This window comes from Budorcas taxicolor, chromosome 7 (genome assembly GCF_023091745.1).
Source record: "Budorcas taxicolor isolate Tak-1 chromosome 7, Takin1.1, whole genome shotgun sequence".
Taxonomy (NCBI): Eukaryota; Metazoa; Chordata; class Mammalia; order Artiodactyla; family Bovidae; genus Budorcas; species Budorcas taxicolor.
The window spans coordinates 61915372-61929355 of NC_068916.1; the positions used below are offsets into that span (position 1 = coordinate 61915372).

General features: G+C 51.1%; 1 protein-coding gene across 5 annotated transcripts in view; it reads right to left on the reverse strand.

The window, feature by feature from the left end:
• Positions 1-13984, reverse strand: part of TNIP1 (TNFAIP3 interacting protein 1) — a 44933-nt gene that overhangs the window by 6977 nt on the left and 23972 nt on the right. For all 5 annotated transcript variants that reach the window (XM_052644168.1, XM_052644167.1, XM_052644165.1 and 2 more), the window contains 6 exons: positions 10919-11013; positions 9339-9459; positions 5470-5559; positions 3762-3827; positions 3469-3600; positions 1016-1144 (listed from right to left, as the gene is read on the reverse strand). In XM_052644168.1, coding sequence (XP_052500128.1) covers positions 1016-1144; positions 3469-3600; positions 3762-3827; positions 5470-5559; positions 9339-9459; positions 10919-11013 — 633 coding nt within the window. The remainder of the gene's footprint in view (positions 1-1015; positions 1145-3468; positions 3601-3761; positions 3828-5469; positions 5560-9338; positions 9460-10918; positions 11014-13984) is intronic.

Sequence of the window (13984 nt, forward strand, 5' to 3'; positions counted from 1 at the left end):
CTGCCTGGATTTAGAGCCCCAAGTCCCCTAGCTTGGGATAGATCATTCTTTTCAATGAGAACAAGTCCCAGAGCCCCACACTTGGCATCATCAATGCTTATCCAACACCAAAACCAAGCAGAGTCACCCCAGCAGGGCTGGGACCCAGTGAATACAAACTCACAACAGAGTCTGCTGTGAGCAGAAAGAGCAGGCAGACAGAAGAGGAAGAAAATCTGAGCCTTCAAGAAAGTTTCCTTTCAAAGCCTCTCCATCAGCTCACTCCTTTAACCCCTGCACTAGAAGGTGGGCAGGGCTAGCATGATTCCAGCCAGGGTTCAGGTGGCAAAACTGAGACCCAGATAGGTTATAGGGGCTATAACTGGGACTAGAACCATCCCCTAGCCCAGCCCACTGCCCCTCACATTGGCTCAGAGCAGAGGGATCCCTTTACCTGGGCTCCCCTAGCCCTAGCCCCACCCCTGCCCCGGGCCATGTCTCCCTGGATCCCCCTTTTCGAGGGTAGGAACTCAGGCCAGAGCTCATCCACTCCCTTCAGTTTTTCCTGAACACATGCTTGGTGCCAGGCGCCGAGGCTATGTGCCCTGGTGAAGACGCACACCTTCCAACATTGGATGGGAGGGTGGCTGTCAGTAAGTAATCACAAGAAAATGCCAGAAGGGTTTGAAAGAAGCTGCTGGTGCTTTAGCTATAGAACAGGGAAACTCGAAGGAGACTCAGGAAGGCCTTCCTGGGAAGCGGTGTTAGAGCTAAACCTGAACGATGAGTGGGTGGCACTACGTGAGCAGACAGCACATCCCAGGGCCTGCCCAGCTCACCCAGCCGGGCACTCAGCATGCGGGGAGCAGGGCAGAGGCAGTAGAAACCCTGGGGCAGCACCCAGGCCCTCAGTACCCTTACCCTGACCCAGGAGTCAGCCCTCCTGAGCTGAGGGTTGAGGGTACCGGCCATGGGGTGGGCTCTGCAGCAGGGCTCTGGGAAGCCCTGCCCACCCCCAGACCTTAGCTGCACCCACCTTGTTGAGCCGCTGGATCTCCTTTTCCTGGTACTCCCGCTGCCGGGTGAGTGGGCTCAGCTGGTCCTGCAGATACTTGACCTTCTGGCGCAGCTCCTTGGCCTCTGCTGTCAAATGCTCCCTGTCGGTCTGCAGGGGACACAGGGCTGGTGAGCAGGGAGCCTCTGCAGGAGGCCTGGACCCCCTGACTGCCCGCCTCGTCCCCAGGTGACCGCACCTCCCTCCCTCGCTCTCACTCCACAGCCCCACGATGCTCATGCACAAGGCTCTGTGCAAGGCACCCCCGTGAGAGCAGTCATGTCCACATGGTCCTGTGCAAGGCACCCCCGTGAGAGCAGTCACGTCCACATGGTTCTGTCCTCAAGGACAGGGCAGCCCAGTTGAGTGGAAGGCCCCGGGTTCCATCACCACCTTCTCCAACAGCGAGGTGAGCCCTCGGGCACTGACACAGCCTTCTCTGGTCTAAGCTCATCTATCCACCATGGATAAGGGGTTCATAACAGGGTCACAGGTGGGCTGCAGGAGGTCCATGAGCCCCCACACCAAGTGCAAAATTTTGACTGCAGTTTATAGAGAGAAAAGCCACAGTTTCTCCAAGGCTCACACGGGGTCTTCTACAATGCACAGAAAGTGATGTGATTGACAGTCTCCAAAGGACCTCTCAGCTCTTACAGTCTCTAAGTCTAGCGGAGAAAAGACCTTCAAAGAGATAAACACAGCATGAGGCGGAAAGGGGTCCTCCACAGAGAAATAAAGCTCTGTGAGGTTAAAGAAAGAACACTCCTGCCGAAAAGAAACCAGGGAAGGCTTTAAGGTGGAAGCCCTGCTTCCATCCATACTATGGAACAATCCAGGTTCTTTACCACAGTCACAGTTGGAAAGGCCCCCAGAGAGCATCAAGTCCTAGCCCCTTTATAGGACTATCCCGAGGTGACTTATCCAAGACTACACAGTGAGCTAGAGCTAGACGAGAATCCAGGTCTCCTAACTCTGGTGCTCTTTGTCCCCTTGTAAGGCAAGGGGAGGGTTTAAAACAGAAGAGGGCAGTATGGTGCAAAGGCCAGGCATACCCACATGAAACTATTTCCGTGTGTTTATGTGTGCTGGAGGCCTGGAAAAATACATCCAAATGGAAACAGTGATGACCACTGGGGAGGGCCTGGAACTGGGGGGTGGGGTGGTAAGGAGAGATGGTCTGGGGAAGCTCCCAACTGTAACTGTTGTGTGAACATGTCAATATTCTACAAACTAGCTGGTGAGATGCTTTCAGCCGGCGATGACAGAGAGCAGCCTTGGCTGGATCTTGTGGGAATTGTTACAGGCTCCCGTGTAAGAGGCTCTGGGTTCGCACGGCCTCTATGGCCCCGTGTCCCTATCCACAGGGCCACAGAAGCTTTGTTCTGAAAATTCCACTTTTCCCCCAGCTGACTGAGAAGAGCGTCAGATACCAGGAACCTAGCTCACCCACTGATGGGAGCCAGGGCCAGGTTGCCTGCCCCAGCTGTGACTGTGCTCTCATGAGAAAAGACTGGCAGTGTCCTCCGTAACACACATCCCCAGGGACGGGGCAGTCACCAGGGCAGGCTGACTGCTCGGAGAAGGCCCCTGCTGACGGGAGGGAACTCTGAAATGCAAACCATGTTGGAAATGGCCATTTCTAAGTCAGGCAAAAGCAGCCTCTGCCTAGTTCTCATGAAGGTGAAAATATGGTGATATAAAATCTCCAGGGAGCCTGGGGGTCAATGGCCTTTCCTCCTGAAGATGCCCCAGGATCAGGGCCTTGGCTGGTGTCAGTCACACACACACTGGTCAGATGCTCCTTCTTCAGGGGACCTGTTCCTGCTCCCCTCCACACACACCCTGAATGAACCTGATCTCCCTTCATGTTCTCTCCCTGCACCTTCGGTGTTGTGTTAACACACGTCTACTCATTTACCTCTGTAATTAGATGTTCTATGTCCCCTCCCCCTGGGGAGGGGTTGGCCGTTCACTGCTGACTGTGTACCCAGCGGTGTGCCTGGTGCATCGCTGTTGAACAGTGACCGGATGAAGGACTAAAGGAAGCTCTAATGCTGGAGCCCCTCCCCGACAACAGCCATCACCACTGTGCAGGTTTCACAGTACCCACCCCATCAGGTGTACTAGAGCAGGCCTGGGGAATCTTTTCACATTTTGTGCTTCCCTGTACAGTTCCCTAGACCATGAGACTTTAACAAAAAGCTCTCCGTATGAAAAAAGAGAAAAACGAAAAACATACCTAGTCCAATCTCGATTTTCAGGTGGGAAACTGAGGGAGAGCTCAGGAAAGCGCTTTTGCCTCAGGCCACACAGCCCTTGAGTACCGGGGTCAGAGAGGGAACCGGGTCTCCCGACTCCCACCCCCAGCTCCTGGCGATGGGGAGAGGAGAGCAGGCCTCTGGAGCTGAGTTTGCGAGACCCACAGTCATACTTGCCTCCTCCATTTCTATCTTGGACTTGGCCAGGAGCAGCTTGCGGTCAAAGTCGCGCTGCTTCTGCTCCCGCTCGGCCTCCAGGTCGGTCACCTGCTTCTGCAGGTCTGCCAGCTTCTGTCGCAGCTCCGTGATCTGGGAGCAGAGGCAGAGAGAGGGCGCGTGTGAGGGCCGGGGTGGACACCCATAGTCCAACGCTGCAGTGAGGGAAGCAGCATGCACAGCGCTGAAGATGCCCAGAGAGCCTAGTGGAGAAGCAGGGGCACGGCCTGGAGTTCCCATCACCCTCACAATACCTTCTGCTCGTACTGTTGTTTCATGGACCGGAAATGCTGGTCCCATTGCTTGTTCACTTCCAGCAGCTGCGGGGGAGAGACTGGGGTTAGCAGGAGACAAGCAGAAGAGGACCAAAGAGAGCCAACGCCACCACCACCAGCTTCATAGGTGCATCGTGCAGCATGTGTGGGTGGTGGGTCCACACGCTGCCTTGATCCCGAGCTTCTCACAACCTTTCCTCAAAGTGAGTCAGCTTTATCAACTGCCACATTTTACCCTCACCAGGAAAGCAAGACTAACACCAAGACACAGAAACAGTACATAATTCTGGTATAGAATTATGGGACCCACACCCATGCAGAGGGCAATTCGGGACTAGGTATTAACTTCAAGTTCTCTTTAACCAAATAATTCCACTCTGAAAGATGTAGCCAAAAGAAGCACTTGCACAAGTGTGTAAAAAATATGTGCATTAGTGATCATCTCAACAACGTTTATATTGCAAAAAAAAGGATCGAGGCAAACCTGAGCATCAGAAGTAGGTTAAGGAAATGATAGAATTAAACAGAAACTGGAGCACTGCACAGCTACTCAGAAAGCTGGGCGCCTGATACATCGCCTGTGTTCTGAGATGACACTAATTACTTGCCATAATTTTGATATATCAACAATTCTTCAGTGAAGGAAAACAATCCAACATCGTTAAATTAATAAAACAGTGGAAAGGGCATCCTTTCCAATTCCAAAAACATTAAATATGATAAAAAGTACTCAGAATTAAAGAATCACAGAGTATGCTTTTATATATAAATATAATAAATACCCTCAAAGATATGGCCAATTTTAAGAAAGGAAAAAAGCAATCTGCAATGTGGTATTTTGACATCATTTTTACGAACATCATACATTAGTAAGTATATAGACAAAATTCAGGAATATGCAAAGAACTGTTCTAAACTGTGGTCATTTCCAGGAGGTGAGACGCTCCATCTTTTCATAATGAGTATTTTTTAATATTATCTTTGTAATAAAAATATATATATACCTTATAGCAATACAGAAAGAAAACTAAATGAATATGCGCCTAAACAAAAGACCAGTGGAGCCTAACTTTCAAATGTGCTGGAGGATGAGGGAGGGCAGAGAGGCCCAGGGATTGGACAAGAACCTGAGCTGCGTGGAGAGGAGCGGCTCAGTCAACGGAGAAGATTAGGCTCCCACCTCTGGTCCAGAAACATCAGGGATGGAATACGCATGAGACACGAGGGAAGAGCCTCAATTTCTGGAGACTCTCGGCTGATTGGGAGCAGTGCTACAAGCAGGTGAGGGGTCTCTCCGTCTGTGACAGACCCTTCCTGAACCAGCTGCGTGGTGACAGGTGACAGGCTCCCCATTGCTGATGCTGCACTTGCCTCCTATCACCACCTCTCGCCACCACTCAGGGTTCACCATGGGAGCCTTTCTAAACTAAACCCCCCTCAACAACGATGGGCCACGCCCTGAAGGCCATGTCCTCAGAGTGACTCCTATGGGCAGGGGGACTGATCAGGAGACAAGAGCCCAGGGCAAGGCAGCGTGCCTCATCCTTGGCAGATGGTTCAGTGGCCACCATGACAGCTCATCACACAGACCAGTCAGAGCCAGGGGCCAGGAAGGGCCTTTGTGCTGCGGGCCCCGGAAGTGGGGAAGGATCTTCCCTGACCCCCAGCACCCCCTCCAGCCACCTACCTCTGTGCGCTGCTGCTCCAGCATCCTCACCTTCTTCTCAGCCGCACCCAGGGCCCCCACCTCTGGGGTTTTACCTGCCGTCACACCAGCCTGCGGAGGAACACAGAGGCGCCTGCAGCAGAGCCTCAAACAGCCCTTCTCTCGCCCACTCAGGGCTCCTCCAAGGCTACTCACCCCCGAGACCCAGGCCCCTGTCTCCTGCCTCTCTACCCTCTCACCCACCAGTCCCAGCCATAACAACCTCTTACGTCCACACAGACCATCATTCCGCTTCCCTGATCCTCAGTGGCTCCGAGGCCCTTCTTACCCCACCCCCTCCCCATAGACGCTTCTTTCCCTGTTCAGGCGCTAGCTCTATGGCACTGCCAGCTGCCCTCCCTTCCTCCACGCATCAGCCAAAAGTCCTCTGAAGGCAAGAGTTAACTATTTTAAAAAATACTTTATAAAGTATTTTTTTTTAAATGTTTTATTAAAAAATATACAAATAAAGACATGTGTGCATGTGTGATCAGTACATGTACTTCGTTGCTCTTGCCTCTGAGAGGGCCTAAAGCGGTGTCACTCAGGTAACAATGAGCACAGATCTTGGTTTCTAAATGGCACTCTCCAACAAAAAGAAACAGGGCTCCTTGGAGAAGTGGTTAATTTCATGGCTGGGGCAGAGAAAATATAAGGTGAGTATGGAGCAACTTGTGACACTACAGAAAGTAAGGAAGTGTTCAATCATCATCAGAAGAAAGGCATGTCAAATGGGCACAGGAGGCAACTTGAAAGAACTTCCTATGACCAAAGCAGGAAGAATCTGAACAAGAAAATAAATCACGACGGTGTTGGGTTATAAGCCAAAGGATAAAATATCCCTGAGTCCATATTAATAGGAACAGATGAATAAAAAAATAAATGGGGGAGAAGGGACAAGAAGAATTCCAATTAGTAAACAGAGAAGGAATGAGGGAAATCCAAAATCACCATTAGAAGGCTGTAGTGATAACCATGGCAGTCAAGAGCTGCCAGTGTTTGCTGAAATAAGCAAAAAGAGAAACAGCACATCTGCAGTCTCAAGTATATCCTCGAAAATAAATATTAATTACAAAAGGAAAATTAGTCCCTTTATTATGGAGAAACCTGACAGACAGACCCTTAGCCAAATGATCAAGATTGGGTGTGAATGGACATACTGACGTCTCATACCCTTGACGTGTTACAAGATGTCACTCCTGTGGTCTTCTTGTCCAAATCAACATCAATCTAATTATAAGAAAACACCAGAGGAACCCAAATTGAGGGACATTCTACAAAATAGCTGAAAGCCTCAAGAATCACTGGAGCTGACACAGGCAGAGGGGACTAAAGAGACGGTACAACCAGATGCAATGTGGGACCCTGGATTTAATCCTGGCACAGAAAAGGGGCAAGAATGAGAGACAGGGGAAATCCGAACCAAGTCTGCAGTTTAGTTAATAGTATTGTGGCCATGGTCATTTCCTGGTGTTGATCATTGAACCACGGTTACGTAAGATGTCAAGGCGACTGGGAGATGGGCACTCTCTGCACTATTTGCTACTCTTCTGCACATCTACAGTTATACCAAAATGAAAAGTTTAAAAAAAATGTTTTTTGAATATGAAGCATTGAGGTGAAAGAACAGGAGGATGTCATCAACTCAGAAACTGAACAGCAAAAAACAGGAAAGAAAAGAAACCGAACAGCAGTTCTACCTCCAAGGCCCTGCATGATGTAGGCCAAGGTCCACACTCTCAGTACAAGATCAAACAGGACAGGCCCAACCTCTGACATCCTGTAGGCCTGACAGCATTTGTCCTGGAGTCACTGTCCACATTCTCTCCGTTCCTTGCCTTCCCACTCGCCTCATCACTCACACATACACACACACACACACTCCCCTGTGACTTGACAGGGTTGGGCCTGAATGAGCTTGTGAGGCTCAAGCGCCCCTGCAGGCTAAGGTCTGTAAGTACACCACAGAACCCAGAAGTAAGGGGAGAGGGCTAAGGGAGTCCCTCCAGGGACGTCACCTCCATTAAGAAAAGTGAGAGATGGGCCTGACCCTAGAAGCCTGATGCCTCCTGGAGGGGAGCTATGTTTAATATTACTGGGGAAGGAGGAAGAGGGGGTTGCTCCTGGAGGTGCACCCTTAAGCTACACAGAGAATGAGTGAGTGTGAATGAAAGTCGCTCCATCGTGTCCGACTCTTTATGACCCCACGGACTGGACTCCAGGCCAGAATACTGTGTGGGTCCCCTTCTCCAGGGGATCTTCCCAACCCAGGGATCAAACCCAGGTCTCCAGCACTGCAGGCGGATTCTTTACTAGCTGAGCCACCAGGGAAGCCCCTGTCCCCAGAGAAGAGAGACCAAATCTGTCATTAAAAGTGACAGTCAGTGTTCAGTTTACCATTTGCCAAGTGCTAAATCTACTTCACAAGCATCACATCACTGAACTCTCCAATCATCCTCTGAGGTAAGTGTTATTATCTCCATCTCACAGAGGAGGAAACAGGTCAGAAAGTGCATGTAACCTGTCCAAGGTGGCAGCGTGGACAAGAGGTGGGTTGAGCCTGCATTTAACCCACATGTAACTGCAAAGCACAGGCTTCACCATCACCTGCAATGCAAGCCTCTTATGGGACCTTCCTCCCTGGCAAGGCAGTAAGAGCATCTGGCCTTTCTAGACACCAGTGATGTCAAGGGCTTTGGAAAAGCGAAGAGGGCTGCCCATACACCACCGTGAATCCAGAGATCAGGAGAATCCATAAGGCACTTCCACAAGAGGGCAGACAAGGCAGGCCCTGATGTGAGGCATAAACAGAAGAGGAGAGGGGCTTCATGAGCTGTGAATCAGAAGGCCATTCATCAGCATGTCGGCCTGTTACCCCATGTCTGCCTGACAGCAGCAGGTGGATACAGGAATCTGGACAGTGTGATGTCACACGGCCTCTCCAAACCTCCTGCCATAAACAGCCATGGCAGTCTCATGGAGTACAGGTCCCTGCCCTGCCTCCCTGACATGTAGAGAGGAAGTCCAAACCAGATAATGAACTGGCAAATCCTGGGTAAATACTACCTTGTCACATAGTAATAAGGAATTAAGTTATTAGGATAATTATTGCTATTACACAAGTGTGGGGATTGTTAAAGACACTGATGGCTGTGCAGCCATTAAACCTCATTAGAGAAGAAAAATATGTCAGTGAAAAGCTGGTTCTCAGCTCTGCAGGAGGACACAGACCAGGCGAGGGGCCAGCCAGCTCCCATGCAGGAACTGGATGTGAGTCGGCACTGGGAGCAGCAGTGGGAGGAGGCGAGAGGGCCCAGGGCATTTGCAGGCCTTGCTGAGTCAGCCCACACCCTCTCCACATGTCAGAGGCTCCCGGAGCACGACCACAGGAGCTTAACACAGTCCCCTCGGGGGCTCTCTCAACCTAACATCCTAATTCCACTAGGAGTATCTGAGACATTAAACTGATTCTGGGAGCCACCCTATAAGAGAGACTGACAAACTGGAATGAGTTTAGGGGAGATGCCCAGACAGCACAAATGACTCGACACCGCCTTTATGAGCAATGACTGAAGGAGCTGCAGCTATTCAGCCTGGAGAAGCTATGGGGACCCCACAGAACCACAGACACAGCCCACAGGCTAAGCGTGTGTTCCAGGGAATGGGACGCTCCCTGTGGCTGGCAGCAGAATATGGGCTGAGAAGTGGAAGCTCCAGGGAGGTGGACTGTCAGAACAAACCAAGGAAATGCTGTCTAACAACCAGAACCTTCCAGCAGTGGGACTGGTTCACTGCCCTGGAGGCTGGGCACTGGCCATCAGGATCTGGGGAAGGAGTTTCTGACCACATACCTGCTGCAGTGCCGCCGCCCCCTTCTTGCCCGCGCCTTCCATCTTTGGTGAGCCTGGCCGCCCAGAGGCACCGTCTTTACTGCTGCTCATCAACAACTTCCTAAGTTCCAGGTTTTCCTCCCTGGGTTGGAGGCAAACGGAAAGGTCATACTGCCGGCCCCGGGTAGAGAAGATGGGGGGTCTCAGACATCTTACTCGTCTGAATTGCAGCTGAGTCCTGGGGAGTAAGGGGAGTCCCTGAGACCTGCCCTCAGGTGGAACTACAAATGGCATCCTCACGCCACTCTGCATGACCTCTCTGGAATTCTCTGATCTTCACCAACAATCCATCCCCAACTATGGGATGTCTGTATACATGAGATCTTCAGGATACATCCACACTGCATTAAATAACCCTGGATTGGGACGTCTTGGTGGTCCAGTGGTTAAGACTCCAGGCTTCCACTGCGGGGTGCGGGCTTGATCCCTGGTCAGGGAACTTAAGATCCTCCATGCTGCATGGTGCAGCCAAATAAACAAATAACCCTGGATCACACTCTGAGAAAGTTCCACCCTTTCCAATTATCCTCAGACATCCTGCACGGGATAAGTCTCAGTTTGGTGCTCACAGGTCCTGAGCGCCTCTCTAGTGCTGGCAAGTGTCCCATGTTAATTCGCCAGAATTAATCACCTTTCCATTTTTGCTGTTATTTATTGTTGGAGGCATCTTCTATTTATTCCAAGTAATGCTGTTTTCCAGCTACTCTAGTGTAAGTTTTCTTTATAATAATCTTCAGTAAAAACATGATGCAAATTAAATTCTTAAGTAAATACTAAAGTAGGTGATAAAAGATACAAGACAAATGGTGATGTGGATTCACGTACGACTGAAATATGGATTTCTTCATATTCTGTTTGCCAGCTGGGTTCCATGTGAAAATAGCCTCAGTTTCCTTCTGCAGGGTGAGGGGTTTGGCCCACGTGATCTCAAAGGGCTGAGCTCTGATGGTCAAGACCAGTGTTTCTCTGGGGTGATCCTGGACCCACTGATACTGTAACTACAGAAAACGTGCTTATGGGCCCACTGGAAAATGCAGACACCTAGGTCTCACCCCAGACCCACTGAATCAGAATCTCAGCACAGGAGAGAGGGTGCAGAGTGCAAACTTGCAATGCTTTTCCTGACCCTCGGCGATTCTGAGGCACAACTAAGTCTGGGACCAGGAGCCAGCCCAGAAGAGCGTTCCCTGACAGTTCTCAGGAAACAGCAGGACAGGATGGTGACCAGCAGAGGGCAGCAAAGTCCAGAGCTCCATCTCCAACAGCCAGCAAGCTGTTGTTAACAGGCAGGTTGCCAAGGAAGGAGTGCACTTTCGTCCAGACCTTCTGAAGCTCTGAAGGCACTTTATACACAAACACTCCTCACAGTATTAAATGGACCAGAGAGGAAATACTTGAGGAGAAGGACCAAGAGACCTGACACCCAAAGAAGAGCTGGGCACAGGGCTCGGCGCTCTCAACCCAGAAATCAGCGCCACACACCACTGCCCGCATCTTGCCCAGCCAGCTCCTCACGCCTTCTCGGCGGAGCCTGGACTTACCGCAGCCTCTCAGCAGCCTGATCCCGCTGTTCCAGGCCCTTATCCAGCTTGGACTTCAGGGCCTCGTTCTCTTTCCGAAGCTGCTCACAGAGCGTCTGCAAGGCAGAGAGAGGGAGATGGGGACAAAGTAAGGGAAGGAGTGCACCCCAAATGCAGAATGATGCTGAGGTCGGGGGAGGCACTATAACCACACCACGTCCCAACATGATATCCCCATAGCATGGCCTCACCCAATTCCTCTTGGGACAGCAGGAGTCAAGCCAAAGTCCCACCCAGGCTCCTCTCGGCATCAGCTCCCTCAGGAGCCAGCCATAAGGAGGCCTGACCAAGAGCCAGCCACAAGGCCTTCTGGTCCTCCAAGGTCATCCCTCCTCCCCTGTTCCCACCGCCTAAAATGCTCTTCCACACCAGCTGTCCCCTGGCCGGCTTCTACTCCTGCTTCCGGTCTTGGCCTAAATGTCAAACCTCCTCCGAGAAGTCCTCCCTGACTGCCACATGCAGGTAAGCAAGGTCACCTCCGTTATCCTCGCCCACATCCCCTGCTCTCACCCTCCTGGTACCTGTGACAATTACAGCTACAGAATCATCAGTGTCATTACCTTCTTTGTGTCCACCCACCCCATCCCTACTAGTCCACAAGCTTCCAGAAGGCTGGGATCCCCTCGCCACTCTCTCGTCCCCTGCAGGACCCCCACCTAGCCCAGGGTCCAGCACAGCTCAACACTTAATCCCGCTGAAGGAACATACAACCGAATGACTGAACTGCCAAATTAATGAAGGACCGTGAAGACCTGAGTCCTAAGAGGCCTAGAGCTTAGGCGATTTGGAGAACGAATGAGGAATCGGAGCGGGGGTGGTTGTGAGGTTGTCAGCTGGCAAGTGGGAAGACAGGGTATTGGGTCAAGACCTCACCAATTTCCAGTGTGGATCAGGATTCCCTCACTTTTGAGGCACATTTCCTTCCCTTACAAAGTGGCAAAACTGCACCTCTCCTGCCTCCCTTACAGGGCTGCTATGAGGACCTACAAAACTGCGAGAACACAAGGGCCTCATCAGCTGCCAGGCCCTCGATAACCTTTGAGGATGCGTGTTTGAAGTGCCGTGAGGTGGGGGACGTGGAAGACGGGGAGCCAGATTCAGGGCCTCACAGATGGAAGGAAGGGAATGGCTAACTAGTAACGGTGATGCACCAGGTCAGGACTAAACGACTCAATCTTTCAACAGATTATCTAGTGAGCACCCAACCTGTAGCCCATACACAGTGGGGTGCTCTGCCACTCACCACCTCAGTGGAGCCTCACAGCTTTCCCAAAGCTACACAATTCAGCTCAGTTTTAAATGCTGGCCAGGGAATTCCCTGGTGGCCCAGTGGTTAGGACTCGGCGCTTCCACTGCCATGGCCCAAGGCTCAACCCCTGGTTGGGGAATTAAAATCCTGCAAGCTGAGAGGTATAGCCAAATGTAGGCGCTCGTTCTCTCTCTTTAGTCCCTAAGTCATGTCCGACTCTTGCAACCCCATGGACTGAAGCCTGACAGGCTCTTCTGTGCGTGGGATTCTCCAGGCGAGAACACTAGAGTGGGTTGCCATTTCTTTCTCCAAAACGTAGGCTAGTACAGATAAAAAAAAAGTGCATAAGGTTGCATAGCTCTTAAGAATCACCACTGGGACTAAACGCCATCTGGCAGACCCTAAATGGTGCCTTTCCCCTGTGATGAAAGAGCAGAGAAGGGAGGTGGCACTCTGAGTCGGGCTGGAGGCAGAAACAGTAGGTGATGTTCACTGGACCTCTCACCCACTCCCTCCTGTTTCCCAGGCTTGTCATGATCATATGACCAGTTATGGCCAATGAAAGCTGAGTGGAAGTGACAAGTGGCACCTCTGGGCTGGCTCATGCACAATTCTCTGGTCTCTTTCTCCCTCTGGCTGCCTCATACTCCAAAGGGCACAAGACAGTGGGGGCCTTGTTTCTGCCACAAAGCAGAAACAAGCCCCTGCCACACAGAACAGGAGGGAAAATGTTTACAGTATGTAGGCAGATTTCAGAGCTGCTTGTTTCCACAGCAAAATCCAGCCCCCTGGGACAGCCTGGAACTCGAGGGCGATCAGATGTGAAGGAGCAGAAAGCCATTATGCTTGACTGCAATGTCCAGCAGAGGCCTCATGCCATGCCTGGCCTTGGAAATGCTAAAGGAACCAAGAAACAAATCAGTGAAAGAATGAGGAGGGACCGGATTAATCCACCTCCACCCACAGGCTGGGAAAATACACAGGATGCCACGGCCCTGGGTGGAGCCTCCAGGGAACAGAACGTCCTGCTTTGGGCACTAAGAGAAGGTCAGGACGAGGCTTCACATGCTATCCTTCTGGGCAAGAGGCAAATACCCTGGGCAAAAAGCAGATCAAGAGAGGTCATCACAAAGGTCACTATCTTCCATCAAAGTGGCTAAGAGAGCTCATGTGTGAGTCCATTTGCTCACTCATTCATCATTTACCAAATGCGCATTCCGCACCTATGAAGTGCCAGACGCTGGCAGCGGTGGACATATCAGACAAGCACCTGCCCCTTTTGTGAGGCCTACATTCTAGCAGGGAGCGTAAGGAAAAAAACAAATACAAAGAACCCACTTAATAAAATTATTACAAACTATGGTAAGAGCTAAGAAGGAAACAAATAGGAACCTGATTGGAAAATAAGGGATGGGACTTCCTGGAGGCCTAGTGAGTAAGACTCTGAGCTTCCAACGCAGGGGCATGGGTTCGATAACTGGTCGGGGAACTAAGATCCTGCATGCCGCACAGCATGGCCAAAAAAAAATCTGAAAAAGAATATATGTGTGTGTCTGTGTGTGTGACAATCATTCTGCTGTATGCCTGGCCTAGGAAGGAAATCTAACTTCATTCTCACAGTACAGGGAGGGTTATGAAGGGGAAGCCTCCTCCACCAGGGAGGCAGGCTAGGACGGTAGTTAAGAGCATGGACTTTGGAATAAGACATAGAGGTCCAAATTCTAGCTGCACCATCTACTAACTGGGGGACCTTAGGCAAAAAAAACAAACAAAAAATC